Below are 26,258 nucleotides of genomic sequence, written 5' to 3'. Positions count from 1 at the left end.
ACAGAGAACATACATAACCTCCAAGTTAAATGATCCGAATATCTGAGTGTGCCAGATTCGGTGTCCTGCTCCAAACACTGCTGACATTTAATCCCATCTCCTCATTTTGCAAGCTTCTGGCTGACTGTCTCTCTTCTCATTTAAACATAATCCTTTGTCCAAACGGTTCAATGTAATCCCTTGGCCAGATGTTGGCATTTGGTGACTGGTGAACTTCTGAAAGAATGCAGCTGCTTAGCTCCTGTTTCCTTTGGGGTATCAAGCCCCAGAGAGCAGCCATGTAGTTGCCATGAACCAGATGGGCGGCAAGGCCCCAGGTGGATGCCTCTTGCTGTGTCCACAGCACTGAGAGAGAAGCCTTCCACAGGAGAACCAGCTTCCACAAGAGAACAGAAATAGTACTTCTTAATGTCTGCACCACACCTCCCATCTTCCTTAACTCCTGTTGCACTGCCGACATCACTCATTTTTGTTTTTGAACATTTCTCTTTATTTATTTATTTATTTATTTATTTATTTATTTATTTATTTATTTATGGCTGTGTTGGGTCTTCGTTTCTGTGTGAGGGCTTTCTCTAGTTGTGGCAAGCAGGGGCCACTCTTCATCACGGTGCGCGGGCCTCTCACTATCGCGGCCTCTCTTGTTGCGGAGCACAGGTTCCAGATGCGCAGGCTCAGCAGTTGTGGCTCATGGGCCTAGTTGCTCTGCGGCATGTGGGATCCTCCCAGACCAGGGCTCGAACCCGTGCCCCCTGCATTAGCAGGCAGACTCCCAACCACTGCGCCACCAGGGAAGCCCCGACATCACTCATTTTGACACTAAATAATATTTAGAAAGATTAAATTGGTCACACGCGCATCTCAGATTCCTAACAATATTTTAAGCCTTTAAATGGAAAGAAAAAAGGTACGGCTTTTGGAGACACAGTGCTTGGGGTTCAGACCCCAGCTCTGCCACTTACTGGCTGGGTGCCTGGGGCAAGTTACTCAACCTCTGAGCCTCGACATTCTCATCTGTGAAGCGCAGGTAATAGAAGTACCCACCTTTCAGTATTGCTGAAGAGGACGAGTCTTTTGAGGAGCCCAGCACAGCATCTTGCCATTTTCAGATATTCACAAAGTATTTAATGTTGCCAAATCGTGCATCTACTTTGTAATATTAAGGACTCAATGCGGAAGTCATTTTCATGATGGATTTGGCTGAGCCAAACAATGTTTAGGAATAAAACATCACATTAGAATTGATAATAAACATGATGTCCTGATCATTATGTGAAGAAAAAATTGATAAAACACATCTTGCTAGATGCGCAATGCACCATAAAATTTCAGATTAGTGGCTGAACTGAAAGTAGTTGCATTTCCTTAATTAGATTTAACTATATTTAATCTGGTTTTAAACCATATCAAGATTATTCATAAAATTAAACTGACTGCTAACAGATAAGTGTCAACAAAATTCTAGGAAATAAATGCAATAATAATATTGTGATAATACAGGTTAATCCCTATGGTTTCATTTACTGGTTGATTCTGAACACTGAGGAATTCACTGCCATTGTTCTTTTGCTAGAATAAGAAATTGTCCACTGACAGAATTATCTTTTCTTCTAAATTTAACAATTTTAGGGAGTTTATAATTTTATCTCTTTGAGGTGAAGCAAAGGCAGCAGCAGTCTGGTCTTCTATTTACCAAGTCTAGAAATAGGATGGGAATGGTCCAGTGAAGGCCGCCCAGCATCCAGTATCATTCATGCTACTGCTGAGTTCCCCACATAGCTGGATGAAAGATGTGTGTGGGCACTTGTTTGGACAAACCACATGCCAAAGCAAAAATATGCTAACATACATTGAATTTGGATCATGTTCTGAATGTGGTCTGACACAGGAAACACTGTTGCTTCCAGGACCGTGGGAAAGCTGCTGTGTCAAAGGCAAGGCGAGGGCTCCCCACTTTCCTCCTCAAAGAAAAGGAGGCACTGCTACCTGCAATGAGACAGTATCTGCAAGGGACTACTTCCTCTGGATACCCTGGCTCTGTACCACAATGTTCACAGACACCTGAAAGCTGGCCAAATAGGTAAATTCTGGAGCAGAATAAGAGAAAGCAGTGGCTCTGTCTATCAAGGGAAGTGGAGTGGGGAGACCATCAGACAGGAAACTATTATTTTAAGTTGGGCTCCACTTCCAGTTTTAGTTGGAAAATATGTGCAGCATTCTGGGCACTTTCGTCATCTCTCCCGGCCACACCCTATCTCCTTATCCCAAACACACTGACCGGCCCTATGAAGGCAATAATAGAGATTTCCTTTGTATATGAAAATTCTCTTTACTCATTTGTTCTTCCCCATAAGCTGATTAACATGGTTTAATTTATTTCAGACCAGGCACTGGTTTTCCTTCTGACTATTCTGCACACCATCCTAATCAACAGAATGTAACTAACAAGCTTAAAGGACCGCTCAGCACTGAATCAGCAGCTCATACCATATGCTGTGGGTAAAAACATACTTCCCAAAAAAGCTAAATGCAGAAAGACTAAGGATAGAAGATGCATTTAATACTCATGAAGTCTAACAGGATGTGCTTAGTATGTGGAACACTGAGAGTTTACAGGGAAAAAGTTATTCTTTAAATATATCCTAAAACATCTTCCTTCTGTTCTAATTTTTACCCTCAAAAGAGTATTTTAAGGAAAAAAATCTAACTACAAAAACAATTGCATCTTGGATGGATTCTTAGTGCTAACTTTTTTAAAATGCAGAAAAGCCATGTATTTTCTCAGAAACGTGGTTATGTGGCCAACAGATTTCATGGTAACAGTATGGTTGAGTTCTAAATCTTGGATAATATTTATAGATTCGGCTTTATTCTGGTATTATCCAAGTTCGTGTTTGAGTGGAGAAGGAAAACCAAGCCACGTTGCAATTAGAATTTTAAAATGCAACTGTCTTTTGACAGGTCAGAAATTAGTTTACCTTTTGCTTTACATCTACCATTCCAAAAGGAAGGAGACTGGTTGCTTCATTAGCATATTCATGTAATAAGCACAGCTTAAGTCTGAAACATCTTAAACAAAGGGTCTATTATGTTTTTTTCACTTTCAAAAACATCTTAGAACTAAACATTAAGTCTTTTAGAGAAATGAAAGCAGCCTGATTTATCAGAGCTTGAGAGACTACATGTTTTCTTAGAATCAACACCTCCCCCCCTCCATTTCTCGTAGCCCTAACAACTAAAACCATGGGCTGATCTCCATTTTATACATGCTTTTGTACAGCAATCTAAAAACACGCGCTCATAGCTAACCAGGGGATAAAATATTTCACTGGAATTTTAAAATTGCCTTTTGAATTATATAAAAAAGTCTTCCGCTTACAAGCAGCTACATGATTTTGTAAACCAACAAAAATGTCCACATTTAAATTTTTTCTCTGTTAAGTTTGCCTCCTACCCAAGCATTTGATAGCCAGAAAAGAAAAGCTGATGTTATCTTACTCTAAATTATCATTGATGAAAAAGAGCGTGGTAAATCAAGATGAGCATTTTAAAGGGCTTATTGGCATTAAATTTTCATTTGTTCTCATACCAAACTAAGCGCTTAACACATAATTGCAGAGTTTAGCAATAATCATAAAGCAAGCACCTGCACAACCACCACTCAGGTCAATAACCAGAATGCTGTAGCACCCCAGAAGCCCTCTAGAAGCCCCTCCCCGTCAGCACCGCCAACCACTCTCCCGACTTACATAGTCAAGTTCTTGCTTTTCTTTATCATCTCACCCCCCTGAATGCACCATTAAACAGTATTTTACCTATTCTTCAACTTCATATGATTGGGAGAAAAACGGTATTATTTGTTATCTGTCATTTCTTTTGCTTACTGTTTTTAAGATTCCATCTATGTTATTTTGAGTAGCTATAGTCTGTTTTCATAGCTGGGTTGTTTCCAGTTTGGGTCTATCACAAATATTCTTGTATATCATCATTGTACAATGTGTATACGTATCTCCACAGTATGCATGCATCTAGGAGCAAAACTGCTGGGTCATATGTCTGTTTTCAACTTTACTAGGTAATTATTCTCACCAGCAGTGTTGTGCCACATCAACAAATACCACCAATAGTTGGTATTGTCACATTTTAAAGGACTGTCTATCTGATGGGGAGGGCAGAGTCCTCCCAGAACTCTGGGAGTTACAGGAGGGTGTAACCCAGAATAGTTTTCATTTTCATTTTTCTGACTGGTGATTGAAGACCTTTTCATGTGTATGGATCATTTATATTTCCTCTTGGGTAAAGTGCCTGAACTTCTTTTAAAACAAGTTTTGTTGGAGAAAAGGCAACTCTTCCCTACACTGTTGGTGGGAATGTAAATTGGTGCAGCCATTATGGAAAACAGTATGGAGATTCCTTAAAAAGCTAAAAATAGAGTTGCCATATGATCCAGCAATCCCACTCCTGGGCATATATCCAGAGAAAACTATAATTCAAAAAGATACATGCACTCCAAGGTTCACAGCAGCACTACTTACAAGTGCCAAGACATGGAAACAACCTAAATGTCCAACGACAGATGAATGGATAAAGGTGTTGTATATACAATGGAATACTACCTAACCATAAAAAAGAATGAAATCATGTCATTTTCAGCAATATGGATGGACCTAGAGACTATCATACTAAGTGAAGTCAGACAGAAAAAGACAAATATCATATATCACTTACTTGTAAAATCTAAAATATGATACAAATGAAATTATTTACAAAACAGAAACAGACTCACAGACACAGAAAACAAACTTACGGTTACCAAAGTGGGAAAGGGGATGGGGGAGGGATAAATTAGGAGTTTGGGATTAGCAGATACAAACTACTGTATATAAAATACACAAACAACAAGGCCCCTACTGTATAGCACAGGGAACTAAACTCAATATCCTGTAATAAACCATAATGGAAAAGAATATGAAACAGAATATATATATATAAAACTCAATCACTTTGCTGTATACTAGAAACTAACACATTATAAATCAACTATACTTCAATAAAAATTTTAAAATTAAAAATAAGTTTGAAATATAATTTACATTGTACAGTGCACCCATTTAAAGTGTATGCTTCAATGGTTTTTAGGTATATTCACAGATATGTGCAACCATCACCAATTTTAGAACATTTTCATCTGAAAAAGGAACCCCATATCCTTTAGCTATTACCTCCGTAGCCATCCATGCCCTGCCTGCCAGCCCTATGCTAATCTACTTTGTTTCTATACCTTTTCCTATTCTGGACTTTCACATGAACGGAATTACATATTACGGAGGCTCTTGTGCCTGGCTTCTTCACTAATGTTTCCAAGGCTCATCCTAGCTTTAGCATGTATCAGTCCTTCATTCCTTTTATGGCCAATTAACAGTCCATTGTATATGGCTTCCCTGGTGGCACAGTGGTTAAGAATCCGCCTGCCAATGCAGGGGACACGGGTTCAAGCCCTGGTCCGGGAAGATCCGACACGTCGCGGAGCAACAGGTGCCACAACTACTGAGTCCTCGTGCCTAAGAGCCCGTGCTCCCAACAAGAGAAGCCACCACAGTGAGAAGCCCGCACACTGCAATGAAGAGTAGACCCTGCTCACCGCAACTAGAGAAAGCCCGCGTGCAGCAACAAAGACCCAACGCAGCCATACATACATAAATAAATAAATAAATAAAATTTTAAAAAAGTCCATTGTATGGATATTCTATATTTTGTACATCCATTCATTAATCCATTGATGGACATTTGGATCGTTTCTACTTCTTAGCTATCATAAATAATTCTGCTGGGACTTCCCTGGTGGCGCAGTGGTTAAGAATCCGCCTGCCAATGCAGGTGACACGGGTTCGAGCCCTGCTCCGGGAAGATCCCACATGCCGCAGAGCAACTAAACCCGTGCGCCACAACTACTGAGCCTGCGCTCTAGAGCCCGTGTGCCACAACTACTGAAGCCTGCATGGCTAGAGCCCGTGCTCCGCAACAAGAGAAGCCACCGCAATGAGAAGCCCGCCCACCACAACAAAGAGTAGCCCCCGCTCGCCGCAATTAGAGAAAGCCCGCGCACAGCAACGAAGACCCAATGCAGCCAAAAATAAAAATTAATTAAAAAAATAATTCTGCTATAAACATTTGTGTATAAGTTTTTTCGTAAACATGTTTCTCTTGGATATATACCTAGGAATGGAAATACTGGGTCATCCGGTAACTCTTATGTTTAACTGAGGAAATGCCAGACTGTTTTCCAAAAGTGACTGCACCATTTTACGTTTTCACAGCAGTGTAGGAGAGTTCCAATTTCTCCACATCCTCAATACTGGTTTATCTGATTTGATTTTAGTATCCTAATGGGTGTGAAGTAGTAGCTCACTGTGGTTTTTATGTGCATTTCCCTGATAACATCTTGCATCCTTTCATTTGCCTACTGGTTATTTGCGTATCTTCCTTGGAAAATTATCTATTCAGATCCTTTGCCTTTCAACTGGGTTGTCTTTTTCTTAATGAGTTGTATTAAGAATCGTGTCTGTTTAGTGATTTTTATAGTTCTTTATATATCATGGATATAAATTCTTTGATATTTTATGTGGTACCAATATGTTCTCCCATTGGATCTACAGTTGACCCTTGACCAACACCGGTCTGAACTCTGTGGGTCCATTTATACTTGGATTTTTTTCAATACATACTGCAATACTACATGATCCACAGTTGTTTGAATCTATAGATGCGGAACTGTGGATATGAAGGGACTGTAAAGTTATATGTGGATTTTCGACTGCACAGGGGGTCAGTGCCCCAGACCGCTCGCTGTTGAAGGGTCAACTGTACTCTTAGAACTTTGTGATGCCTTTTTACGAAAATAAGTTCCTAATTTCAATATTGCTAAGTGTGTCAAACTTTATGGATGGTGTTTGTGACTTAAGAACTATCTTTCCCAAAGCCAACTTCATATTTCCTATATTTTTATAGTCATAAAAATATTTCCCTATTTTATTTTCTACAGAACTACAAACACTAAAAACTTGGTAGTGTTGCTTTGTACATTTAGGTAAAAAATTCACTGGAGTTGATTTTTCTATATGATACGGAATAGGGATCCAATCTCGTTTTGTTCCTATATGAATACCCTATCATCCCATCACCATTTATTAAAAAGGTTATCCTTTTCCTCCCATGTTCAGCAGGACCAGCCACTACACTCTTAACCTCTCCATCTCCCTGTAAAATAAAAGTAGACTAAAATCAGCGTTCTCAATCTGAAAGATTTTGTTAAAATCCAGATTTCTAAATCTCATCACAAACTGGGGGTGGGAGAATGGCAGATGGGCTGGAGGGTCACACTAGGACCCTGGATTTATAATAGGTTCCTTGGCTAATGCATATGCAGCCAACCTGGCTCGTGCCAACAGATGGACACTGTGGGGAATCACTGGAAATGGGTTCCATGGTTCCTTCTAGCTTTAAGATCCCTTACTTTTTTACAAAGTCTCTGGGCTACTTGTTTCTTCCATACCATTCGGGAATATGTGTAAAAGTCTTATCAAAAAGAAATACAACACATATCAAATTCTAAAAACTACATGATTTTATTTATAAAATTCAACATATTGCCTACTATTGCCCATGTTCATTTAAGTATTCCTCAGTTACAGCTCTCATTTTTCAAAATAAAGATCTTTGAAAATATACTCAGGTAGAGCAAAGTATACTAAATATTTTATTAACTTCATATCCCATGGACATCAATTGCTAACACTATGGAAAAAGGGTTAATATAAAATAGTACAAAAGCATTACAGACAATAGCTTATCAATACTATCTTCATTCCATTAGTGGAATTTACTCATGTAGTTACCTTTATTCTTGAAATTATTTCATTTACAAAACGATTATTCTTTGCTATCACCTCAGCTTTCAGCTGTTTTAACTTCATTACGATGTTTTCTTCTGACATTTCAGTAAAGGGCACTTGCTTCACCTTGGATAAAAACTCTTCAATAATTTTTTCACCTTGCTGAAAAACATGTGAACGTTCCATTAGTCTTTAAAATGACTTTTCTAAAAGTCACATTAAATAGTAATGAATTGTCCCATTATAATTTCAATCTAAACACTCCACCCAATATTTAAACAACATTCTTTAAATTTTAAGTGTGCACCATCTAGAATTTATAGCAAAGCCCTTAGTTGACTCTATTTCTTCATAGCAAGTCGTTTAAAGGGTATTTATAAATATATTTTCAGCTGCTAATGCCAAAGAAACTGAATATTTTAGTAGTTCCCAAATCCCTCAGCTTTTATAACTGATATATAAACTTAACCTTCTGGGGGAAAAAGAACTCAAGGTTTACAAATACTATAAGGTATAAACAGTCACTGAAAATTTAATACTCATACACACATGGGATGTTTCTTCTTTGTTTATTTTACTGCCTAGTTATTGCCATTCTAAAGAACGTGGTTATTACTTGCTATGTGACCCGTGGGCTAATTCCCTAACACACATTCCTCATCCGTAAAATGGGGACAATAATATTACCAACCACACAGGGCTGTTATGAGAATTAAAGAGTTAAAGAGTGTAAAGTGCTAAGAACAGTGCCTGGCAAAGGACATAATGTTTATTACTGCATGTGAAGCTGAACTAAAAAGTCTGCTTTTTACCAGGGAGCCAGTTAGTAATATGTACCTTAGAGGTGAAAGGTAGATAATCCAAATGATAAGATAGAGAAGAAACACATCTCTATTAAATAACAAGTGCCTCTTTCTCCCAAAAAATAAAATCTAGATTGAGTAACATGGATAATTCTCTTATATGTCTCCCTTAGCTTAAAATTTTTTAAAAATTCATTGTAATTAATATTATCAAAAGTATATGACTTCTATTCTAATTGGGAATCATTTACATAAAGGAGCCTACCTAATCCTGGATCATGGATAGCTGTGGGGCTGATACCAAGACCGTTTCATATCCAGGATGGCAACCTTCCCTACTTAAAACTATTAACAAGTTATAATACATATCTCCTGCTTGTATAGGTACAACAGATAAAACCTTATCTTTTAAGCCCCCAAACCATACACATCATCTATTATTGTAACATCATCTATCCTTCAAGTAAGAACAACAAAAAATTCACCTGGTAAAAGCTAACAATGTGACAAGAAGTTGTCACAATGCATAATCACAGTAAATGCTGCCAGGACCTAGATGTAAATTAAGATTCTTTTATTTTCGTTATTACAGAAAACTAATAATCTTTTAATTTTTAAAAAATCCACTGGGCATATGCTTATACCTTTCTGTGTGAACATCTAAATTTCACCCACCACTCAGAAGGCCTAACATAAGATCCACTGCTCCCACAAGAACTGAAACATCCTGCCCACAGAGAGCTTTCCTGAGTAAACATTTGTCATAATTCTCTATGACATGCTCACTATTACTACCTCCCCAACTAGTTTCTAAACAACTGGAGGGCAGCAACTGTGTTCATTTCTTCGTCGTCTTAGCTAAGCACTGAGTAAATATGTAATTTAACTGAACTCGATCTATTTGTTTATAAGTAATCAAAGATGTGCATAGACCTCTATAACTCCTTTGAATTATGTATTTTAACCTACACTAATATTCTTATCCTCCTGCTTTTGAAATCTGGTACTTGAAGTGCTATCTTTCAATTGTGCAGATGTGTGCAGTGGTGAAACCAAAATGATACAGATGGATTCTTTACTGTGCAAAGAAATGTTAAGTGGAAACCAATAATGAATGATCAATAAGTAAACATTAGAATCATATAGGAAAAAAACAACTACAAAAATAATTTGACAAACCTCTCTTTCCAGATAGCACCTCTTTGCTGCTGGTTCCATTTCATCATATTCTTGTGGTTTCCCAATATTCTGAAACTCCTCTAGTTCCAGGGCTTTTTGTTTAGCACACTCTATTACATGCCTGGGGAAATTAGCAAGCTCGGCAACGTGAATCCCAAAACTCTGATCACAAACACCTGTAAGAAATTTGAGGCGTGTGAGGGGCAGGGTAGGAAGAGAACCTGTAAGAAATTTGAGGAGTGTGAGGGGCAGGGTAGGAAGAGACAGCAATTTATGCAAATGGAACTTACTTTCTCACTTTGTCATTAGGAAACGTAATTTTGTATTATTTCAAATACATTAGCCAAGTGTTTCACAGTAACTTAAAGAAATTTTACTTAAGCCTCCAGTGAAAAGTGATTATGACTTGGCACACAGTGCTGTATTTTATCCTCGACAAATGTAATAGGAAAAATAAAAATAGCAGATAAAGGCTTGACAGACAGTCCTCAAAAGCCTAGACAAATAGCTGAATCTGAAGAAAAATTAATCAACACAATATCTCTGAGGTTTTCTCATTTCATAAGGGAGGAACTAAAGTACTGTGAAAAAACAAAAAGATAAATGTAAAGTGTCACTAATTAGGAGGAGTATTTAATTCAAAATGTATTTCAAATGACAATGAAATTTTTGACCCAAATCTAGTCTAGTAAATTTTTAGACTAGGTATGTTAACTTCACCCACATTTGCAGAAAATAAACTGACTTAAGACATTCCTTCCAAATGTTAAATACCAGTGATGCTCACAGTGTTATCATGGAGCTCCCATTTCTGCCTCAACCGTAAATTTTCCTTTAGCCTAGTTATGTATCCCATGCATTCTGGAGCTGGATATTTTGCACAGCTTAGAGAAACAAAAATAAAATAGAAGCAAGTGTTTGATAAACATCCGCAATGAAGGAGGAACCTGTTCATATCTTCTCCAAACTTCACCTGGTCTTTTTTAATACTTTGAACCCATTTCTTTATCACACAAAACACCTTTTAAAAGCAAAACCTCAACTTCATGCTAAATGCCATGTCCAACCAAGAGTATCTATATTCTCTATCAACAACAACAATGCAAACAGTAACTCAGAAGGATTCCTAAGAAGCATAAGCAACGAAGAATCAAAAATAATCTCATTTATGTGCAACCAACTGATGCAGAAAAATGCATTCATGGAAAATCAGAGAGCCATCTGAAAAAGCTATTCTGATGACTGGCGAAATGTTAAAGCAATAAAAACTTTACAGTATGTTAATCTCATCAACGCAGTCATCTGATTAGCTGCCAGGTCCACTAATGACAAACTTTTCTCAAAGGATGGAATGCCAACAAATAAGTCATTCCTTACCTGATAACTACTAACAATTTCAAGATTTCTGGAAACCCCAGCTTTAAATGAACCTGTTATATAACACATTCTTAAAAATATAATCAGATAATTATGACAGTTTATTAAACAGTAACAGCTAGAGCCTCAGAACTGCAAAGCTTATTGTTACTATCAAGTAGCTAATTTGACAAGAAAACATGCTGCCATGGGAGGTAGGACAAAACCCCTGTGAGGATGTTCAGAAGTGCAGATCATTCTTTCTGTGACTGTTTTAAAATGAGTGGTTCTACTATGAGACATAGAAACAGAGATAACGTACCACGCCCCTGTCCCCAGACTGTAAATTAAGAGGTAAATGTGTTCTGTAAAAACATCAATAATTCATCCTAATGCAGAATAAGGCAATTACTAATGATTCCAAGGATAGGAACACTGAATTTACAGTACACCAGTGGTATGCACTCACCTTTCTTCACCTGATAAAGCATAGTTAAGGTCTCTTCAGTAGTTAGTGCTGTGACATGTAGATTATTAACAGTTGGTATCTGATTGGCCAAGGCAGTAAGTTCATGAAAATGGGTTGCAAACATGCAAAAAGCACGGATCCTTGTTGCAATGTACTCTGATATAGCCCACGCTAACCCAAATCCGTCATAGGTAGAGGTTCCTCTTCCCAATTCATCTATGATTATTAAAGAATCTTTGGTTGCAGACCTGAAACACATAATTACGTGAAAATTTCCCATGATATAGCATGTGGTAATGCAAACAACAAATTAAGGCAATACAATGGGAAAGATGTGCCACAAATGTAAAAGATTAATTATCTTAATATATACAAAAATTCAATAAGGTCAATGAAAAGCACTAAAACTTCAGTAAGAAAATGGGCATGGACATGAACAAACAACTGACATAAAAGGAAACAAATGGTGAATAAATATTTTTTAAATTACCAATCTCATTAGCTGTAATCTAAGAATTTCCAAATAAAGCAGCTATCATTCATTTCTTAACAATCAAATCAGTCAAGATTAAAAAAAATAACACCACAAGAAGATGGACAAGAGTGTGGTGACACGAACACTCACATACACGGCTGGTGGTCACGTGAATCTGTGTGCCTGCCGCAGCCCTACCAACACCAGATATTAGCATTTTATTTTCTCTTTAACCAAATGAAAGGAGGGGAACTTTTTTTTTTAATTAGAGAATTTGACAGTTCTTCATGTGCTTATTGGTCATTTCCTTCTTTCTCCATGAAATGCCACTGACACCTTTTGCTTATTTCTTTAATTTTTTAAGTTATGCATATTAACTTATTGACTAATTACTGAACATCTGTATTGCTTTTATAATTCCCCACGAACAATAATCAAAGCATAATTTATTAAGGATCTACTATATGCAAAGTACTTTAGAAGACTCCAAGAAACAGAAGGCATAGCCTCCCTGTCTTCAAAGAAGCTCCTAAAAATGAAATAAAGACAAGAGATTTCATAAACTCTAAAATTAAAAACTAATAAATTACAGGCATGTCAAAGAGTTCGAAGAAACACCCATGACCTTAGGCACGTGTGACAAGGAAAGTCATCAGAGAAGTAGAATTTCTGTCATTACGGGCCTGTAAAGATTAGAAAGGACTTAGGTAAACAGCAGGGAAGGACCATTCCGGGTAGTGTGAACAGCATAAGCAAAAAGCATGGCAGTGGGGAGATTCATAAGGTGAACAACTACCAGAAACCTTAAGAAGACAACATTAAAAATCAAAGCAGCTTTCCACAACTATCGCCAGTCACCCTTTTAAGATAATATAAAGTGCATAAAGCTCACAGGAAAACTATTAAACTAGATAAAAGATCACAGATGTTTTATAGATGAACCTGCAAATTTACTTTTCAAAGGACAGAGACATCCATTTCCATTTTCAGGAGACTGGGAAATGAACTCACCTGAGAATAGAAGCAGTTTCTAACATTTCAGCCATAAATGTGGAGACTCCTTTCAACTGACTGTCACCAGCCCCTACCCGGGCCAAGATGCAGTCCACCATGGACACTTCTGCTGACTCACATGGCACAAAACACCCAATCTGGGCCATGAGAACTACTACCCCAGTCTGGCGAATATATGTTGATTTACCTCCCATGTTGGGACCTACAAAACATTATATCAACAAGCAAGATTATTAACTTATTTGTGCTACTAATAAATTGAATGTTACTCCTAAATTGCACATTGGTGACTAATTACCTAGGTCATGTGATATGACATACAAGAAGCAGACCACAGGCTGCCCAAAGGCATGAACAAAGTTCCTGCCTTATACTAGTCCCTGAAACAATGCTATTTTCTCTTCAGACAAACCTATGCTGTGCCCTTCTTCAAGAGGACCCATGAAAAATATATCCTACCTATAATTTGACTATGGTCTAGAAAGAACATACAGACCACTTCCCCACAGCTCACAAAGCTGCCTGCAGGATAATTTTATGATATTCAGAAAAGCAGTACCTAACTGATTAATTAACTAAACACTATATAATTCATTAATAAATGCATCTATCAGAGAATGAATCAGTATGATCAAATCCTTCAAATCAAGTAAATTCCACACTAAAACCCAAAGACATGACCTTACTTTTGGAAAATGTGCAATTTACCAATTAATGGTGTTAGATTATATGAACAACTTGAAAATCCATTTGGGGAAATAAAATACAATCATTGACTGTTTCCCAAACACCTTTGCCCGAAGACTCCTATCACCCCTGTACCCTAACACTTTTATTTTCTAGACTCTCGTTAAGATCTCTCAAAACCCTTTAGTTTGAGACAAGCTACCTTAGTCTACACACAAGTCTACTTTTTTCGAGTTTCACATGAATACAGTATCATGTCTTTTAAAGAACTGCTACCCTAAGCTGAGGTCATTCCAGCACCTAATTCTGCTTGACTTTCAATGACCTCACTATTGAAAGGTCTGGCCCAAAGGTAAGCTTGGAGGATGAAGAGATGTTCATTTTTAAATGCACTGAACCCCTGGAACAGAAGTTTCATTCTGTTCACATATATTCATTCATTCATTCATTCATTCATTTACTATTAATATACTACTAACTAGAATGAACAACTTTCTTTTTCTAACATCAAGGACTAGGATTTTCTTCATCAACTTGAAATACATTTCCACTCCAACATAATAAATGGGAAACATTACCCGCAAAAAGCCCATAAACTAGGTTTTTTACCAGTAATGATGTGGAACATCTGTTTATCTTTTTCAAAGTGAACATCATTAGGAATAAATGCAACTTCATCTTGAACTTCAACACAAGCATGTCTGGATGCTTTCAGTATAATTCTCCCTTGTCCTTTCTCCAAAATGACCGGCCGTACATATGGAACAGGTGCTCCATTGGACACATGAGCAAAGCTTACAACAGCATCTAGCTGAGCTAACACATCATTGAGTGTCTGCATCGGTTCTACATAGCCTATATAAAAACAGAAAAGGTACACAGGAACACTGGATAAGAAAAAACACATATAAGCAGCTGTAAGAATAAATTCAACCCTCCTCCATTTGGGAATTCAAAAACCATTTCCTAATTTATATAGTTTTTAAAAACAGAGGTTTGCCATAACTAAACATGAAAGGAACACCTAAAACTTAACATGAGGTTAAAATGTGTTGTCACATTTTCCCTTACTATGAACAGATTTCAAAAATAGAGTATGATGCCCTCCCTTACCAAAATCCATTAAAATATAAAAGTGCATAGCTGCTTGGACTTCCCTGGTGGTGCAGTGGTTAAGAAGCCGCCTGCCAACGCAGGGGACATCGTTCAATCCCTGGTCCAGGAAGATCCCACATGCTGTGGAGCAACTAAGCCCGTGCGCCACAACTACTGAAGGCGGCGTGCCTAGAGCCCGTGCTCCGCAACAAGAGAAGCCACCGCAACGAGAAGGCTGCACACTGCAACGAAGAGTAGCCCACAGCTCATGGCAACTAGAGAAACCCGCATGCAGCAAAAGTTAACATCACCAATGATACGGCAAAAGACATCATGTGCCCCTTAATATGAATCCACAGACAACGGTAACGTCTGCGTATTCCAGACAAAACTGTATCACCTGAAAACAATCATGAGGAAACATCAGACGAACTCAAACTGAGAAATGTTCTACAAAATAAATGGCCTGTTCTCAAAAAAAAAAAAAAAAAGAAGAGTGCATAGCTGCTTATATAAGGAAATGAGGTAGAGGTTAAAAAAAAAAAAAAACTAACTAGAAAAAGCTTCTGTGGAAAAGCTTTCATGATATACTGATAAGGTAAGAAAAGCAGGGTGCAGTGATATGTGAGGCACATTTCTAAATTTTAAGAGTCTGAAACCAGGAATGGCATTTCACAATTATCCTAAGATACCTGCAAACACAAGGTAATAAGATATAATGTGACTGTCAAGATTGTTACTTGAGGTTTTTTTTTCCCATGCAGTTAAATTTTAGCATAAATTTAGTTCCATAATTGTCTCTTAAAACACTTTCAACACTCCACTAGAGCAGTAAAACTAAAAGCTATTACATACATTAAACAGTCCCTGACACATGCTAGGCAAAGCATGATTAGGCAATAAAAATGGTCAAAATTTTCAGAATAGATTCTAAAATTTTAATAGGTTGGAGGGGCTGGTGTAACAGACACATGGGTCACACGGAACTATCACATGGACATCAATGTGTCAAAAGCTTCAAAAGACAATCAAGAGAACACTGTTTAATTTTAGAAAAATACAACATTATGAGTTTAATCAAATGGCAGGAAATCTGACTCATCTCTGATTCCCTTGTTCCCCACAAAAGTGATATATTTTTTGAAAATAAAAATTAACTTATGAATGGCCAAAAACAAATAATTCTTACTGTTTCACCACTTTTAAATTTATTCCTGTTTTACCTAACATATTAAAAAAAGGGGGGGAGGGGGAGAGTTCATCATACTACCCTACCATATAGCAATAGGAACCTGTGAGAATTACTTAAATATTAGTGGAGTACTTACACAATTACTTTAACTCATAAAATTTCTAACATACCAACAAGAACAGGTTTATAATAAAAGAAAACCAAAAGCCTCTTAATCGAGAGTCTATATTTGGTATCTCACAACACCTGGCTCTTCACAGCATCACCTTTTCTGGTTTAAGAGCAAGATAAATTACAAAAATGATCTGTTACATTTTTAATAAAGATAGTTTATAATGTGTATATTAGACCAAGAAGAGGTTTCATTTAAATTCAAGGTGACTCCAAATACAAAACCTTCAATTTAAATGTTAAAATCTAGCAGCTTGAACCTACTAGGTATTTAATGAATATTAGTTAATATTATTTTGGGGGAAGACTCCCAGTTTGAATATATGTAGTGTTTTTTAGGGTCCTTACAAATGCAATCTAGGCTAGGAACATAATTCAACTAGAAGATTACCATGCTACAGCAATCTGATACCACCAAGCAAAAATGTAACCTTTACAAATCTCATTCATCTCAACACAAATATATAAATTATACTAAAACCCTTTAAAAGTTTTATGTTTCTTTCTGACTTACTATAAAAATTCATAATAGTAAAACAATTTACAGAATTATACATGCTTATACTTTTTAAATGACTTATTACCCCTAAATAATCCAGCACACATAACCTGAGAACAAGGACATCTTCCTACTTAATCACTATACACACCCAAGAAATGTGACACCAATATCATATTATCTCATATTAAACTTTGCCAATTTGTCCCAATAGTGTCCTTTATAGCTAGTCCCCAGTTCCAACCCCTAGTACTGGATCCAATCAAGGATCATCCTCTGCCTTTGACTGTTCTGTCACTTTAAGTATCCTTTAATCTGGAACAGAACCTGCCCATTCCTTCTTTGCTTCCATGACACTGACATTTTTAAAGAGTGCAGGCCTTAAAAAGTATGTCCCACAATCTAAATTTATCCAATTTTTTTTCTTCTTGTTACTATTCAGGTTCAACATATTTTTCAAGACTACTACAGGTATACCTTGGAGATATTGCAGTTTCAGTTCCAGACCACGGCAATAAAGGGAATATCACAATAAAGCAACACACAAATGTTCTGGTTTCACAGTGCACATAAAAGTTACGTTTACACTATACTGTAGTCTATAAGCGTGCAATAACAAAAAATGTATATACCTTAAATTAAAAAATACTTTATTGCTAAAAAAATGCTAACCATCATTTGACAAGGTAGGTTGCCACAAACCTTCGACATTTAATGTATTGGTTCTATTAAATTTACCTGAAGAAATATTGACAATTTCTTTAACAATGGCATCCTGGGCGTCCTCATATTCGGTTTTATTTTTGGTATACTCCTCATTGAGAGAAGTCAATTTACTGCAAATCAAGATAATGGTATTATTAAAAATATTAAAACATCTACTGGAGGTAATGTGCACTATATAAAATATATCCAGAGTATTATCCTATAAAGCATCAAAACAATTAAAATCGAAATATCAGTAGAAAATGGGCAACTCATTAGGGGCGAATGTGGCTGGAATTCAGTGTATTAACATTCATGCTGTTTGGAATGGCCCGTTGGCACCAATAGTATTCTTGCTATAACAATTATTTCCTTGAGTAAAATTCTGGTCTGTGACCTTTTCTAAAATATTTAAATGGAACCTAAAAAATAAAACAAATGAATGTATACAGCAAAACAGAAACAGACACAGATATAGAAAACAAACTAGTGGTTACCAGTGGGGAGAGGGGGAAATTAGGGGTATAGGATTAAGAGATAGAAACTACTATGTATAAAATAGATAAGGCAACAAGGATATATTGTACAGCACAGGGAATATAGCCATTATCTCGTAATAACTTTTAATGGAGTATAAACTATAAAAATAATGAATCACTATGCTGTATTCCTGAAACTAATATAATACTGTAAATCAGCTATACTTGGATTAAAAAATAAATAACACACACCCCCCCACACACAGTTTCTCTCATTACTGTAGGAAACAGCCTTTGATACTGAAAGTTGTCAAAGTAAGGTAAATGTTTTGAAAACAATCTTATTGAGCAATTTAAAGAGTAAATGAAAATTAAAGGTTGAAATAAAAATTGCTGAAGATGAGAATAGAGAGAAAAAATATTCACTGGTATCAAAGGAAGGGAATGAAATTAAAAACAAAAAGACAAGATGAGGGGGGTCACAGAGGATACGAGAAAGAGGGGGAAGTACTTAACAGAAGGAGGAGGGTATTAGTCAATCAAGGCAATAATTGTGAACATGATGGAACCAGCCAATGCCATAACATGCACATACAGCTCAAGAACAGTACATTGGCACAAAAAGACTATGAAACAGGCAACTGGAAAGAATTAAAGGAAGAAAAGAAAGAAGCAAAGACATTATAAAAGTGAGACTGCTGTGTGATGGGAAGAGCTGACAGAGAGAAAAGAAGAGGTGGGCAGGAATCAGATTGTACAGGTTATAGTAAACATTTAATTTTTTTCTGTCTCCAGACACTGGAGGTTTTTAAGAAGGACAATTATATGATCTCAGAGTCAGATCCATAGCAAGCAATCTGTTGACAAAAAGCAATGAATGAATGAATGAATGAATGAATTTTTCACAACTTTTGGAACCACTGCGGTCAGTTCAACCTCTATATATATTTTGGCTTAGATAAAACAGAACTTTTGGAGTGTTATAATCATCTTCCAGTCACCCACTGGTTAGTTATAACATATATAAATTTCTTGAATCAGGGATATAGTGTGATTGAGAAACAGCAACTAATAAATTTGGCAACAGAAGATCCAGGTTTGGTATCTATTGTTACTAGCTGTCCAATCCCGGGGAACTGGAGTTTCAGTTTCTCCATCTAAAAAGTGAGAGAACTGTAAGCTGTCCTATTTATCTCAGAGAGTTGTTATGAGAAACAAACTAAACAGACCGACTGTTTTCATTACTAGGTTGTCTGAACACCTAGAAGAACGTCTGCATGTAACAGACACTCAAAACACTTACTAAATAAATGGATAAAAGAGGATCATATATACAAAAGTTAGCTGTAAATACTAAGAATATTCAGGAGGGTGGAGTAAGGCTGGCCATAAGTTCTAGAACAATACAGAAGAGAAAGGATAAATGCCCTCCCTCTACCAGTCACAAAAGATTTATTTTTAAATAATTCTTTTTTCACCCATGAATAATCTGCCTCAGGAACTTCCTAACATCAGCAAGAGAAAACGCAGAAAAAAACTGGTAAGATTTTTTTACAACATGGAACACATTTTTTTTTTTTTAAAAAAAGCTGTAGTCTAATGAATGGCCTTATTAAGGCTGGTAGACATCTCCCTAAACTAAATGATACATCCAACTGATACACCAGAAGAATTTAATTGATCAAGGTTAACAAAGTTTTCTTAGAAAAAATAAATGTGAAAATAACTAACAGAGATATGAAGGGGAACTAACTCTAATAGATATGGAAACATAAAATAAATGTAATACAATGTATTTCATACTGATAAAAGGATGGTAAGAGACATACATGGAAGAATAATCTTAAAAATAGACCCAAAGTGCCATTTCAGTCAATGAGGAAAAAATGAATTATTTAACAAGTGGTGTTGGGATATCTGACCAACCTCTTGTAAGGGAAAAAAAGCTTCAATCTTATCTTATGCCTTATATCAATTAACAATAAATACGGTAAAACTTCCTTATCATAGAACATTCACATTTCATCAGAGAATAGTTTCATGGGACTAGTAAAGACTTAATTTAACATAGGCTTACAAACCTGTTGGTAAATTTAACACCATTCTTCTGGATATCTACTGTACTGAAGTTTTTATTATTACGAAGGACTTTTTCTTCCTTGCATGTTACGCGAAAATAATATCCAAATTGTGTGCTGGAATCCAGTTTAATCTGTTTGCCAGGATCCAAGCCTTCATGATCAGAAAAAAAAGAAAAAGTATGTCATAGATATCTACAGCCATTTTCAATGTAAGTGTTTAAAATACTTAAATCTAAATAGTGAAAAATACACTTTTATTACATGACAGCATACTGGAAATTATTAATATTATCCAACTGGGAAAGATGCACATCCTACTTCACTCAAAAAACTACATGAAAATACTTAAATCCCCTTATTAATGTTAGCTTCTGATGCGGAGGCCTTTCTAGGTAAACCCAACCAAGGCTTCAGAGCACCAGCAGTGGGTAGCACACACTGTTCTAAGATGCTGTGGGCATGAGGGTAGATAAGAAATGGTCATTGTCCTTGAGAAGTTCTGCTGAGGGTTCTTTAGTTAACCAAAGCATTTCTCTGGAACTAATATAGAGTATAATTAAAGAAAACAAATCTACTTTCCAAACAAAAACTTGAGACTCTGACAATGAAGCCCTAGAAAAACTAGGACATATACTTTGTGTTAAATGTAGGAAGCTTCACAAAACAAGCAATGATCAATCAGCTAGACTTTATGCATCTAAGATTTTTGAGTTTTTATGTTTGTCCTGTCCTCATAATCTCATTCATCATTGTGATCTTTAGACCCCAAACCAGAAGAGAGAGATAGTATCTACAAACTTATTTGCTAAAGCATGACTATGGAAGGTTAGAAGCAGCAAACAACTAAAGACAGACCTCACTTGACCAGGGAGGAAAGAGACATAGAGAGAACATGGAGAGATCTATGAAATGAGGAGGGTAAATTTCAATATCCTTCAAGGCAAAGATTCTTAAATCTAGGGTCCAGTTCATATAAGGACTCTCCAAGGAAACTATTTGCAAAAATTTTTATATATGTTGGTATGGGCATATACAAGAGTATTACTGCTCTGAGGGGTCTTCTAATATGCTGAGATTTGTTTGTTCAACATACATGTGAGAGATGCTCAGAACAAAGAGGTTTATAAATTCAGAGCAAAAGAGAACAAAACAGTGTGAGACTAATTAGGGAACTGATAATCTAGGGAATTCAAATCTAATAATTTTTTTAAGTTGGTATTAATGAAGTGCTTGGGAACCCCAAAGCCAAATCAATGAACTATTCCTGGTAGAATTAGGCTTATAGAGGAGGTAACATTTAAAACAGGTCTTATTTAAAAGACACGATGCAAGGGCATGTAGGGTGATTTGTCTGGCAGGAACGTGGGGTCATCCTGGGATTAGGGAAATTAGTAAAAGAAGAATCTGAAGGGGAGGCCAGGCTCCAGATGTAAAGAACCCTGTATGTAAACTTTATGTGACTGTAATTTTATTCAGTAGAAAAGGGGGCTGGCACTTTAAACAAGGAAGTGGCATGATCAATTGTTTCTTCTAGGAAAGCAATTCTGGCTCCAGTGTGGATACTATGTAGACAAAAGAATTATTCAAACCTCCAAGAACCCATTCTTACCTAGATCTCTAGCTGCACTTATTAATGTTGACTGCATCTTCTTTTCTAAGTCATCCATTATTTCTCTTAATTCACTCAAGTTAGGATCAAATGAAGGTTTTACAAGGAATTCATGGTTTTCCACCTAGAGACAGAACAAAGAGTAGCTAAATTTTATCAATGATGGGTAAAGATGGAAGTCATGAAAAGTATTTTGCTTATTTAATTTAAAATTCACTAATGTTTTGAATTAAGTGATTCACTATCCATAAGTTACTCAGTCACAACTATAAGGAGTTTCTACATATTAACAGATATAAAGAGCTCTGTTTATTAGGAGCTTAGATCTCTAGATATAGAAAAATTATTCATATGAAACATAGTGCTGATAGTTTTGTCCCTAACAGTATTCATTATTTTTATTTATATTTTTCCCTAAGCAATGTTTAAAGACTGTAACAGAATATGTAGTTTTTGCCCAAATCAATGATCCATCTTAGGAATCTCAAAAAGTTAGCTCTTGAAATCCCTTTTTGAAACAAAACAAAATGACTAAAACGTGAACAAAATTATGAAAGAATATTTTTTAAAAAGAATGAATCCTATCCTTATAGACATTAAGAACTATTGAAAAGACCTAATTTTATGTAAAAATATGAGTCAGTTTTCTAAAACAAGATTTTTAAAAATTCAGTGAGATTGATATAAATTCCTCCCAATTACTATCCACTTAATCAGAGCACACCTTCTTCACACACCAAAACTGAACACCACGATAAGGAAATAAAATCACAATACAGAAAGCTAGCAAAAAAGAGAATAAAACATTTACCAAATAACTTTCTCAATTTAAACCAACAAAAGATTTAATTATATAATATACCAAAATTTAAAATTTCAAATAAACCTAATTTTTTAAAAGGCAAAAGATTTGTAAAAATAGCTTTGCAAAATATAAAAATGTAAATGTTGACGTTTTCTTTTATAAAACGGCACTTGTGTGCATGTATGAGAAAAACATCAAGTCATTAAATGGGCAGGCATAAAAACATACAACTCACAGATGAGAAAATAAGTAGTAAACTAAAGCCACAGAAAACTGCTAAAGCTCCATAATAATAAAACACATGAATATTTAAGCAACCTTAAGATATTATTCTATAGCTATTTTTTTTTTTTTAATTTATTTATTATTTATGGCTGTGTTGGGTCTTCGTTTCTGTGCGAGGGCTTTCTCTAGTTGCGGCAAGTGGGGGCCACTCTTCATTGGGGTGCACGGGCCTCTCATTATCGCGGCCTCTCTTGTTGCGGAGCACAGGCTCCAGACGCGCAGGCTCAGTAATTGTGGCTCACGGGCCTAGTTGCTCCGCGGCATATGGGATCTTCCCAGACCAGGGCTCGAACCCGTGTCCCCTGCATTGGCAGGCAGATTCTCAACCACTGCGCCACCAGGGAAGCCCAATATAGCTATTTTTTTTAAGGAAAAAGAAAAAACCTATCACCAAATACTAATGAGGCTATAGTGAAATTGGTATACTCATTCATTTCTGGTGAGAATCTAAGTTGTTATAACCTTTAAAAAAGAAAAAGCAATATGAGACAAGACTCAGAGATATTTGTTATACTCTGACATAGCAATTCTACTCCTGGGAATTCAATCTAAGGAAATAATGCAACAGAAGCAAACAACACAGGGATGAATAAAATCTCTACAGATTTATCTGTTACAACAAGACCTGGAAATAACAGAACATCACAATATTTGCACAATCGTACATCACTAGAATATTATACAGTTATTTAAACAAACAACGAAGATGATCTAGAAACAAGGACCAAGACTTATGATAATCCAAGGAAAAAAATAATGCTACAATGGTGGATTGACAGTGTTACAGAACTGCCTTCTTCCAATGAAACTTAAAGAGAAGTGAGGCTGAGCCAGGCTTAGTTCCTATCCTCACTCCCACCTTCCAGAAATCCTCTGGTGAGTCAACAAAACCCTGAGAAATCTCACTAATAACCCCAACCTGGAGAGTAGAAAGTTGAGGGGTGCCCTTACATTCTCCTTCTGCAGATGGGGGAATACCATTCTGAAAATGCTGCTGGGAGACCCCAGTGAAGCAAGGGAAAGTGATGACTGAGCTCTAACTTAGTAAACACTCTTAGGCCACACACCAAATGGAGTATCCTTCAGTAATGCCTTACTCCTCCCAAACAAGGGATAAGAAAATATACCACCCAACTAAGTGTTCTAACCTAGAACTGAGGTATTCTAACAAACACGACATAATGACCTCTACGAGTTGTCTTTCAGATTATCACCCACCTAGCTCCAGACACACACACACCCATTACACCAGACTACATAAAGGAAATGGAACAAAATAATCCCAGGCTTAGAACTCCAAAACGGGATAATGAAATCAAGAAACAAGATAAAAAGAATAAGGAAGGGAAGTTAGATCCTAGCAATATCATTAAAATACAAATAAATACAACACAACAAAGAAGACGAGAGATACTGCTGAATCAAATTACCTGTACTGACATAGTAGAAAAGACTTGATATAATCAGAGAGAATTCACATGAAAGAGATTAATTAGAGAAAATAAGTATGGAAGATACTAGAAATCTTCAAAAACAAAAGCAAACACTCCACTATCCTAGAAAAACTAGATAAAATATTATAAGCACTTTTTCAAATAAATGTGTAGTTGAGTTAGGGAAAACTATGTCTGAGCTCCTGCAAAGTGGAGAGTCCCCAGCATAGGGCAAGGCCGGGGGACCATGTTAAAAACCTACCTCATGAGATATGGTAACAATTAGGGAAACCTGCCTCTATCAGCCTGGGCCCCTGGAAAAGGGAAGGCGGGTGCAGAATCTCCTCTCTGACAATGTATGACTAAAAGCCAGCCTTTACTATATATAAAATAGATAACTAGTAAGAACCTACTGTCTAGCACAGGAAACTCTACTCAGTACTCTGTAATGACTTATATGGGAAAAGAATCTAACAAAGTGTGGATACATGTATATGTATAACTGATTCACTTTGCTGTACAGCAGAAACACAACACTAGAAATCAACTATACTCCAATAAAAATTAATTTTAAATAAATAAATAAATAAAAGCCTGCCTTCACTGGGGTTGGGATTTCAAATGTCTGCTATATGTCTTAGCAGTGAAAAAGGCTGCTGGGTGTGGCCATTTCTATTATCCCCTCCTTCTACAGTGACAGAACTGACAATTTTTCACAAGACACGTAACTACTAAGAACAAAGACTACATTTTCCAGCTTCGCTTGCAGCTGGTGTGGGCATATAACTAAATTCTGACCAACAGAATGTGAGCAGGAATGATGTGTATCATTTCCAGAATGTGTCCTCCTCTTCCCCTTTAGTCCTCTCCCATTGGCTGGAATAAAGATAAGGTAGTAAGCCATCCTGGACCTTGAAAATGAAGGCAACACCCTAAGGATGCTAGAGAAGTAAAGGAGGAGACAGGGTGCAGAGACAGTGGGGCTGCCCTGCCAGCCATGTGCTGCTATGCCCACACTGTCGTGACAGAAAATGAAACCCCTACTCCTGTTTAAGCCACTGTTATTTATTTATTTGAGGTTTCTTTTTCAACAGCTAAATCTTTGCCCTAACAAATGTAGAAAGTTACAGGCTGAGAAATTAACTTAAATGTGTTACTGGGTTAATTACATTTGTAGGGTATAAGGCAAAAGCAAAAGCAAATTTTATCTGAGAGGATATATGATTTGCCTGTATGATTTGCACAGAAGGAACCCAGATAAATGAGAATTCACAATCTAAACATACATAACAGACAAGGAAACAAGCCACCACGAGTAAGAGAGTCAAAAAAAAAAACAAAACGGTAAGACTCAGCAGAAAGAAGACAAGGAGCAGATTTAAATCCAAAAAATTTTGGAGATGGAATATTAAGAATGGGAATGGAACACATGAGCAAAGAACAAGATACCACTTCAAAAAAAAAAAAAGACTAGGCAGACTTAGAAATGAACCAAACAACTTCTATAAATGAAAAATACAATCATTAAAAAAAAAAACAAAAACCCGGGCTTCCCTGGTGGTGCAGTGGTTAAGAATCCGCCTGCCAATGCAGGGGACATGGGTTTGAGCCCTGGTTCAGGAACATCCCACATGCCGTGGAGCAACTAAGCCCCTGTGCCACAACTACTGAGGCTGTGCTCTAGAGCCTGAGCCACAACTACTGAGCCCATGTGCCACAACTACTGAAGCCCACCTGCCTAGAGCCCGTGCTCCGCAACAAGAGAAGCCACCACAATGAGAAGCCTGTGCACAGCAACGAAGAGTAGCCCCTGCTCGTCACAACTAGAGAAAGTCCACGCGCAGCAACGAAGACCCAACACAGCCAAAAATAAATATAAATAAAATAAATAAATTTATTTTTTAAAAACCCAATGGGATGGTTAAACAACATATTAGAGCTGAAGAATTAGACCATCTGAAATAATCACAAAGAGAGAAGCACAGACACATGGCAGAAAAAGAATGCAAAAGTCTAACACATGTCTAAT

General features: G+C 36.7%; 1 protein-coding gene across 1 annotated transcript in view; it reads right to left on the bottom strand.

Moving 5' to 3' along the window:
- Positions 1-7,654: 7,654 nt before the first annotated feature.
- MSH2 (mutS homolog 2) overlaps positions 7,655-26,258 on the bottom strand; it is a 73,531-nt gene continuing 54,927 nt past the window's right edge. The window contains exons 9-16 of the mRNA XM_068564010.1: positions 21,707-21,830; positions 20,098-20,248; positions 17,571-17,668; positions 14,485-14,730; positions 13,186-13,390; positions 11,700-11,947; positions 9,875-10,050; positions 7,655-8,054 (exon numbers count right to left, since the gene is read on the bottom strand). Of these exons, the coding sequence (XP_068420111.1) occupies positions 7,884-8,054; positions 9,875-10,050; positions 11,700-11,947; positions 13,186-13,390; positions 14,485-14,730; positions 17,571-17,668; positions 20,098-20,248; positions 21,707-21,830 (1,419 nt within the window). The 3' untranslated portion in view covers positions 7,655-7,883. The remainder of the gene's footprint in view (positions 8,055-9,874; positions 10,051-11,699; positions 11,948-13,185; positions 13,391-14,484; positions 14,731-17,570; positions 17,669-20,097; positions 20,249-21,706; positions 21,831-26,258) is intronic.

The sequence above is a fragment of the Eschrichtius robustus genome, chromosome 15 (assembly GCF_028021215.1).
Source record: "Eschrichtius robustus isolate mEscRob2 chromosome 15, mEscRob2.pri, whole genome shotgun sequence".
Taxonomy (NCBI): Eukaryota; Metazoa; Chordata; class Mammalia; order Artiodactyla; family Eschrichtiidae; genus Eschrichtius; species Eschrichtius robustus.
The sequence above is the reverse complement of the archived record's forward strand: the minus strand, read 5'-3'. Positions and strand labels throughout refer to the sequence as shown.